Source organism: Canis lupus, chromosome 16, assembly GCF_003254725.2.
Source record: "Canis lupus dingo isolate Sandy chromosome 16, ASM325472v2, whole genome shotgun sequence".
NCBI classification, from domain to species: Eukaryota; Metazoa; Chordata; class Mammalia; order Carnivora; family Canidae; genus Canis; species Canis lupus.
The window spans coordinates 11,833,651-11,842,932 of record NC_064258.1 but is presented as its reverse complement, the minus strand read 5'-3'; the positions used below and the strand labels follow the sequence as shown (position 1 = coordinate 11,842,932).

The 9,282-nt window shown below is 41.0% G+C and overlaps 1 protein-coding gene across 4 annotated transcripts; it reads right to left on the bottom strand.

Annotated features, from left to right (window-relative positions):
* Nucleotides 1-303: 303 nt before the first annotated feature.
* Nucleotides 304-6,663, bottom strand: LOC112670491 (protein RoBo-1-like). Of its 4 annotated transcripts, none has more exons than XR_007402784.1 (4): nt 5,681-6,663; nt 5,118-5,409; nt 2,225-2,356; nt 304-606 (listed from the first exon to the last, which is right to left on the bottom strand). XR_007402784.1 is itself a non-coding variant. In XM_025464225.3 (4 exons), exons 1-4 carry the CDS (start codon nt 5,729-5,731, stop codon nt 551-553), a joined length of 393 nt encoding a protein of 130 aa, XP_025320010.1. In that variant the 5' UTR covers nt 5,732-6,663; the 3' UTR covers nt 304-550. The 4 variants fall into 4 exon arrangements, 3 of the variants coding, with proteins under 3 accessions (XP_025320010.1, XP_048951106.1, XP_048951105.1); XM_025464225.3 differs by having other exon boundaries at nt 5,118-5,271; XM_049095149.1 differs by lacking the exon at nt 304-606 and having other exon boundaries at nt 1,023-2,356; nt 5,118-5,271; nt 5,681-5,844; nt 6,474-6,663.
* Nucleotides 6,664-9,282: the final 2,619 nt, after the last annotated feature.

The window sequence follows — 9,282 nt, the reverse complement described above, 5'->3', positions numbered from 1 at the left end:
TTCCTTACTTATTACTTGGGTTGAAGAAAGAATCCATTAGATGAATGAATAAGATTTTTTAAAAATATATTTTATTTATTTATTTATTCATGAGAGACACAGAAAGAGAGAGAGAGAGAGAGGCAGAGACAGGCAGAGGTAGAAGCAGGCTCCATGCAGGGATCCTGATGTAGGACTCAATCCCAGGATTCCAGGATCACTCCCTGTGCCAAACGCAGGTGCCAACCACTGAGCTACCCCAGGGACCCCTCCCCATAAGATTTTTTTTTCACCTGAGTTACTAACAAATGATTACAAACATACTTAAGGAAATATCAGCAATTTAATTATGCAATGTCTGGGGAATGTTGGGGAGGGGAGTCATCAGAGGACTCCAACATTTTAGGTTTGTAGGATTATGAGCTTGGAAGTGTGTAAACTTCAAAGCAAGGCTTTGAGCAAGAAGGGACCAGTCAAGATTGATGAGGTGATGAACATCAGTGGGGATCTCCATTGCTTTATTCTGTACAGTTGGTATGGATTTTTATGTTATTCAATATATTTATATTCCTCAAGTTGCAGTTTCAGTAGCACAACCCATGGCAAAAATCATAAATATAGGACTATCTGCCAAAAGAAAAATCCAAGAGTTAGTCTTCTCTCTTGTCTCCCCTCTTTACCCACATCCTATCCTATCCGCCTCCCTCGGGGAAGAAAAGGGTACACAAAATGCCCCAGAATTCCCCTCCGCCTTATGTGAAAGAAGCAAGAACCACAGCTCCATCTCTGTCCAGGGACCAAGACTTAGTTCCCTTTGGGTCCGACATCTCAGTTTAGGATGAATCCCAAAGGGCCCCTGCTGTGTCAGATGCATAGCTGAGACTGGAGTCAGTGCCTTCTGACTAGGGGAGAGATGGTTGGAAGAGAGGTAAAAGCCTGAGATCAGAACTCATGTATTCAGCTAAACAGCCCCTTGGTACCTGTTGTTTTCTATCTGAATAGCATGTGTGCATCTTCTTTTTTTTTTTTTTTTTAGATTTATTTATTTATTTATTCATGATAGTTACACAGAGAGAGACAGAGAGGCAGAGACCCAGGCAGAGGGAGAAGCAGGCTCCATGCACCGGGAGCCTGACGTGGGATTCGATCCCGGGTCTCCAGGATCGCACCCCGGGCCAAAGGCAGGCGCCAAACCGCTGCGCCACCCAGGGATCCCTGCATGTTTGCATTTTATTACAAGTCCATACTTTTCTCAGGAAAATGGCAAGTCCTTCTGCAGATTTCAGAATCATATCATGAAAAATAAAGTGCTGAATCATGGGATTTGGGTAATAGCAATAATGGTAGTGATGATAAAACCAGAACTGAGGTATCACCCTCTTTGTTGAAGAGGGTGATGGCCAATGACCCAAGTTCCCATTCAAGGAGATCATGATATGACATGTTCCCAAGTCTCAGAATCTGCTGTGGGAAGCAGTTATGTTCTCTTCATCTTCCCTCTCCTCTCCTCATCCTCTCCTCTCCTCCCTTCTCTCTTCTGATAGATGGCTCCCTCCAAACTTTGGAGAGTGAACTAGGACTTGGCTCTGTATCAGCCTCTGCTGTACATTGTAGTTAGTCTCTAGGATGGCCTTCAATCTCTTAGTATTCATGTCCTTGTATACTCTTCTCCCATGTTGTATCAGAGTTGATCTGTGCAACCAACAGGATACAACAGAAGTGAAGAAATGTCACTTCTGATATTTGATTACTTTGAAACTGTAGTATCTCCTTCCTCCCTCCCTCTTCTCCTCCTCTTCTTCCTCCGTCATCATTTGCCCTGAGAAATGCCAGTTAGTGCTCTTCCTCCCTCCCTCCATCTCTCTTATCTCTCTCTCTCTCTCTCTCTCTCTCTCTCTCTCTCATCACTTGCTGTGGGGGAATACATTATGAGGACATCCAGGCAGCCCACACAGAGACCCATGTAGAGAAGAACCAAGCCTGACAACTACATGGGTGATCTTGGAAGCAGGTCTTCCTGGTGACAGGCCCTGCTGACAGCTAGATTACAACTTCATGAGAAACTCAGCCAGTAGCACTTAGCTAAGCCACTCCCAGACTCCTGACCCTCAGATGCCATGAAATAATAAATGCTCATTGTTTTAAACTGCCAAGTTTTGGAGTAATGATTACACAGCAAAGATATCTAGCACAGATATATCTTTTGAGAAAATGAACACCAAGAATCCTGTGGAAATAGTTGTACCTATGCCAATAACTTCCACATGCTTTGTCTCTGTACCAGTGCAGGCAAGAAGAACTGGGTCGCAAGAAATGTCATACACATTGTAGCAGGCAGGACACTTAATGCCATTGGGTACTGAGGATTTCTGAGGCACTGAATGAAGAAAGAAAAATTTCATCTTAAAGAGTAAGCCATAAAAGGAGCTCAGAGCATTATTATCCCCCAACCAAGATCATGCTTATTCCATGATTCCTCCACCCCAAATCAAAATTATTTAAAACTAGGGTGGCATAGAGGGTGTGTGTGTGTGTGGAGGGGAGTAGGTATTAAGTGGAAAAATAGAGGATCTTATAGGAATTTGGTTTATTTGCTTCTTTCATGAATTGATCCTTTGCCCTGGCTGGAGAAAAATGCTTAGATGACAGAAGGTAACTTGTGGTCTTAAAAAATACTGGTAAGAAATTTTATCATTTCAAGTTTCGCATCTAAGTCTTTAATATATTTTTAGCTTATTTCTGTGGATGGCATAAAAAAGTGGTCTGGTTTCATTCTTTTGTATACATGTAGCTGCCCAGTTTTCCCAGCACATTTTTGGGAGAGACTGCCTCATCCCCATTGTATATTCTTCTCTCCTTTGCCATAGATAAATTGACCATACAAGCATGGGTTTATTTCTGCATTCTCTCTTCTGTTCCATTGATCTATGTGTCTATTTTTGTGGCAGTACCATACTGCTTTGATCACTACAGCTCTGTAGTGTATCTTGAAATCTGGTATTGTGATACTTTGAGCTTTATTCCCTCAGGATTGCTTTGGCTACTCAGTCTTTTGTGGTACAAATTTTAGTTTTATTTTCTCTAGTTCTGTGAAAAATATTGTTGTATTTTGATAGGAATTGCACATCTGTAGATTGCTTGGGTAGTATGGACATTTTAACAATATTCGTTCTTCCAGTCCATAACCAAACATTGGAAGTAATTTCCCATCATCTGTAGACACATTTTTCTTTATATATCTCCTTAAGCAAAGGAAATAAAACAAAAATAAACTACTGGGACTACACCAAAATAAAACGCTTTTGCATAGCAAAGAAAATCACCAACAAAATAAAAAGGCAACCTACTGAATGAAGAAAGATATTTGCAAATTATATATATATATCTTTTAAATATATAATTAAATATATAAATAATATATAATTTATAATATAAAAATAATAAAATATATAAATAATATAAATAATGAAAATTATATATAAATAATATTCTAAATGTATAAAGAGCTTATACAACTCAATATCAAAAAACCCCCACAAATAATCCAATTAAAAAATGGGCATGGGACCTGAATAGACATTTTTCCAAGAAAGATATACAGATGGCCAACAGACACATAAAAAAAGATGCTCTACATCACTGATCATCAGGAAAATGCAAGTTAAAACTATAATTAGATATCACTTTATGCCTGTCAGAATGGCTAAAATAAAAAACATAGGAAATAACAAGTATTTGTGAGGGTGCAGAGAAAAAGGAATCTTTGTGTACTGTTGGTAGGAATGCAATTTGGGTATAGCCACTGTGGAAAACAGTATGGAGGATCCTCAAAAAAATAAAGATGGAAAATTCCATGTGATTCCATAATTTCATTACTGGGGTATTTACCCAAAGAAAATGAAAAACACTAATTTGAAAAGATATATGCACCCCTATGTTTATTGTAGAATTATTTGCAATAGCTGATATATGAAAAAACAACCCGGGTGTCCATGGACTGAAGAATGGATAAAGAACACGTGATATGTATGTGTGTGTGTGTGAATAAATAAATTTTATTTATTCATTAGAGACACAGAGAAAGAGAGGCAGAAATATAAGCAGAGGGAGAAGCAGGCTCCCTGCAGGGAGCCCAGTGTGGGACTCAATCCTGGGACCCCAGGATCACAACCTGAGCCAAAGTCAGATGCTTAACCACTGAGCCACCCAGGCGTGTCTATACAAGAGGATATTACACAACCATAAAAAAGGATGAGATCTGGGGATCCCTGGGTGGCGCAGCGGTTTGGCGCCTGCTTTTGGCCCAGGGCGCGATCCTGGAGATCCGGGATCGAATCCCACGTCGGGCTCCCGGTGCATGGAGCCTGCTTCTCTCTCTGCCTGTGTCTCTGCCTCTCTCTCTCTCACTGTGTGCCTATCATAAATAAATAAAAAAATAAAAAAAAAAAGGATGAGATCTTTCCATTTCAAACAACATGGATGGATTTAGAGCATAAATGCTAAGTGAAATAAGTCAGTCAAGGAAAAATAAATATCTATCATATGATTTCACTCATATATAGAATTTAAAAAACAAAACAAATTAACAAACAAAGGTTTTTTAAAAAGGCAAACAAAAAACACTCTTAAATAGAATAAACTGATGGTTGCTAGCAGGTAGGTGGGTGGAGGATGTATTATATAGGTGAGAGATTAAGAGTACATTTATCTTGATGAGTCCTGAGCAATATATAGAATTGTTGAATCACTATATTGTACACCTGAAACTAATATAATACTGTATGTTAATTATACTTCAATAAAAAAATACTGTTAAGAGAGTGCAGAAATAAATAGGCAAGGACAAACAACTTTTCAACTGGAATGGAAAAGCAAACAATTTAAACCTACAAACTCATACTTAGTGTAAATCCTGAGGACCCATCCCAGCCGCCCAGCTGCCATTCAGTCTAAAAGAAGGGCTTGTGCCTATCCCTTCACAGGAAGGAAAGACAGTCAGTGAGTCAGTGAGCAAAATCAATAGGCAGCTCAGAAACAGAGAGACAGGTCGTAGGAAGGTACTTAGAAGACAGACATAAGACAATGGATTGGGATAAAGGATGGGAAGGGAGGGAGAGCAGAGATGTGTTGGCACTCACCTTGGAAGTCCCCTTGGCTACAGAGCTCCTCTTGGCAGCACTGGTAGTTGTACCTGAATGTTTGATTATCTCCTAGTGTTGCTGAGAAGGTCCTTGGGACACACTTGCTTGCTTGAAGAACAACCTTTCTCTCCAACATATTGTAAGAGCTTCCCTGTACAAAACCAAACCCCAGAAGGAATTTCTTCTTTGAACCAAAGAGAGAGCGATGTCCAAATGGGCTACCATTATTAAAGGATTCCGTGCTTCAAATCCTTTTGTCTTTAGTCTTTCCACTTCTTAAGGAGCCCTTCTGCGTTGGTCCATGGAATAAACCAGTGGAGGGATGGTTTGTTAACACTTGTTAGAATAGGAGTGTCATACTTCAATGAGGTTGATGCAGAACAAGGATTGTCCAGTCTTTTTCCCACTGTCTCCCACCCTGCCTCCTCCCGCCACCCCACACCCCCAGTCCTATCTGGGCTGAATTCAACATAAAAAAGTAGGGTAAAATAGAAGATGCACAGGAAAGTAAGGAACTCCATCTAGTCACTAAATACAGCAAACTCCTTCACTCTAAGCACCTTTTCTGTCTGTCCTGCATGATGAACAACCTGGGGAGAGGCCTGGCACATACTTGATGTCCTCAATTCTTGCTTATATATGAAGCAGCTTTGAGACGCTTCACAAGTCGTTTGCAGGTCAGCACTACATGCATTAAGAGAGCAGCTTGAACATTTATAACTCTCTAAAAAGGAAATAAAAAGTGTTTAAAAAATAATTCAGGAATGAAAACTGTCAAGAATCATAGTTGATACTTCCAATAGCCAAACATTCCTGAGAATCAAGACACCATGAAGCCCACTTTCTGTAGGGCTGAATGAGCCCACTTGGCCACATCAGGCCCCATTCAGTGTTCAGGCTCAGGCCTTTCAGCTGCCCACTGCCCAGGTGCTTGATCAGGGTCCCCAACCCTGCAGAGTTCAGTCCGGCTCCTGAAGCAGGACCTGGTCTCTCCCAAGTAGGCATTTCTGTTTTGTATTGTCCATTTTACTCTTCCAACCTGGGGGCAGGGGGAAAGAGGCCATTTGTCCAATCTACCCACAATGCTGGAAACCAAGGCAGTGAGAACACAGGTGGTAAGGAGACTCTTTAGGGCTGAAGATGGAGGCATGGTGGCCCTGAAGAAGGCTTAACTGAGAAGAGAAGGGTCGGAGCCATGGAGCCCAGGTATCTTGTCTAGCAACTCAACTCCTGGACAGGGTTCCCCATTAATTCATCCACTCATTCATTTGCCAAGGCATAATTTGGCAAACCCTAGTTTTATAACAGAAATGCCTCTTGTTAGGAATGCAAAGTTGAAAAAGATGCTATTACTGTCATTAAAGGGCCTGGGGAGAAGGTCCTTCACCCCAGGAAGAATTCACATAGAGGATTTCTTTTTCACACAGTTGTGGAAGGTGTTGTAGCTCCTTGCAAAGCTGAAACAGGATGATTTGGCCAAGATGCAGAAGTCACTGTTCTGGGGAATAGATAGCAGCTCTCTGTGTGCTAGAAAGTTCTGAGCCTGCCAATAGCCCTTTAATCAAGAACCCTGACATCTTGATTCCAAAGTCACCTTGTCATAAAGAGCCAGATTCATGACACATCGGTTCTCTAACAAAGTGATGGAGCCATGATTTGTTAGGAAGATCCTAGCATTCTTTCTAACCTCTAATCAACGTTCTCCTCAAAAAGCTCATTTGAATTTTGCCAATTTAGGAAGGAAATCCAACCTCCCTGCCCCACACCCCACCTATCTTAAAATTTATCCTTTCAGGAGCTGAGGAAAAGCCTGCAAGATCACTATTTAAAGACTAGGGAGTGGTTGGAGGTCACCCACTTTATCCTTCCTTTAAAAAAAAAAAAAAGATATATATTTTATGGAGTTCAATTGGCCAACATATAGTATAACACCCAGTGCTCATTCCGCCAAGTGCCACCCTCAGTGCCCGCCACCCAGTCACCCCATCCCCCTGCCCACCTCCCTTTCATTGGGAGGTTCCCTGGTTCATTTCCCAGAGTTAGGAGTCTCTCATGTTCTGTCTCCCTACTGATATTTCCCACTCAGTTCCCCTCCTTTCCTTTTAATCCCTTTCACTATTTCTTATATTCCTCATATGAGTGAAACCATATAATGTTTGTCCTTTTCTGACTGACTGACTTCACTCAGCATAATACCCTCCAGGTCCATTCACATTGAAGCAAATGGTGGGTATTCATCATCTCTAATGCTAACTAACATTCCATTCTATACATAGACCACATCTTCTTTATCCATTAATCTTTCAATGGACACCGAGGCTCCTTCCACAGTTTGGCTATTGTGGACATTGCTGCTAGAAACATCGGGGTGCAGCTGTCCCACCATTTCACTGCATCTGTATCTTTGGGGTAAATCCCCAGCAGTGCAATTGCTGGGTCGTAGGGCAGCTCTATTTTTAACTCTTTGAGGAACCTCCACACAGTTTTCCAGAGTGGCTGCACCAGTTCATGTTCCCACCAACAGTGCAAGAGGGTTCCCCTTTCTCCACATCCTCTCCAACATTTGTGGTTTCCCGCCTTGTTAATTTTCCCCATTCTCACTGGTGTGAAGAGGGATCTCATTGTGGTTATGATTTGTGTTTCCCTGATGGCCAGTGATGCAGAGCATTTTCTCATGTGCTTGTTGGCCATGTCTATGTCTTCCTCTGAAATTTCTGTTCATGTCTTTTGCCCATTTCAGGATTGGATTGTTTGTTTCTTTGCTGTTGAGTTTAATAAGTTCTTTATAGATCTTGGATTCTAGTCCTTTATCTGATAGGTCATTTGCAAGTATCTTCTCCCATTCTGTAGGTTGTCTTTTAGTTTTGTTGATTGTTTCCTTTGCTGTGCAGAAGCTTCTCATCTTGACTAAGTCCTAATAGTTCATTTTTGCTTTTGTTTACCTTTCTTTCATAGATGTAACTTGCAAGAAGTTGCTATGGCCAAGTTCAAAAAGGGTGTTTACTGTGATCTCCTCTAGGATTTTGATGGATTCTTGTCTCACATTTAGATCGTTCATCCATTTTGAGTTTATCTTGCTGTCTGGTGTAAAAGAATGGTCCAGTTTCATTCTTCTGCATGTGGATGTCCAATTTTCCCAGCACCATTTATTGAAGAGACTGTTCTTTTTCCAGTGGATACTCTTTTCTGCTTTATTGAATATTAGTCTACCATAGAGTTGAGAGTTCATTTCTGGATTCTCTATCCTATTCCATTGGCCTATGTGTCTGTTTTTGTGCCAGAACCACACTGTCTTGATGACCACAGCTTTGTAGTACAACCTGAAATCTGGCATTGTGATTCCCCCGGTGCTGGTTTTCTTTTTCAATATTCCCCTGGCTATTCAGGGTCTTTTCTGATTCCACACAAATCTTAAGATGATTTGTTCCAACTCTGAAGAAAGTCCATGGTATTTTGATAGGGATTGCATTAGACATGTAAAAGCCCTGGGTAGCATGGACATTTTCACAATAGTAATTCTTCCAATCCATGAGCATGGAATATTTTTCCATCTCTTTGTGTCTTCCTCAATTTCTTTCAGAAGTGTTCTATAGTTTTTAGGGTATAGATCCTTAACCTCTTTGGTGTATTCCTAGGTATCTCATGCTTTTGGGTGCAATTGTCACTGGGACTGACTCCTTAATTTCTCTTTCTTCAGTCTCATTGTTAGCATATAGAAATGTCGCTGATTTCTGGGCATTGATTTTGTATCCTGCCACACTGCCGAATTGCTATATGAGGTCTAGGAATCTTGGAGTGGAGTCTTTTGGGTTTTCTATGTACAGTATCATGTCATCTGTGAAGAGGGAAAGTTTGACTTCTTCTTTGCCAATTTGAATGCCTTTTATTTATTTTCGTTGCCTGATTGCTGAGGCAAGAACTTCTATGTTGAATAGCAGTGGTGAGAGTGTACGTCCCTGTCTTGTTCCTGATCTTAGGGGAAAGGCTCCCCATGTTCCCCATTGAGAATGATATTTGCTATGGGCTTTTAATACATGGCTTTGAAGAAGCTGAGGAATGTTCCCTCTACCCCTACACTCTGAAGAGTTTTGATCAGGAATGGATGCTGTATTTTGTCAAAATGCTTTCTCTGCATCTATTGAGAGGATCATATGGTTCTTGT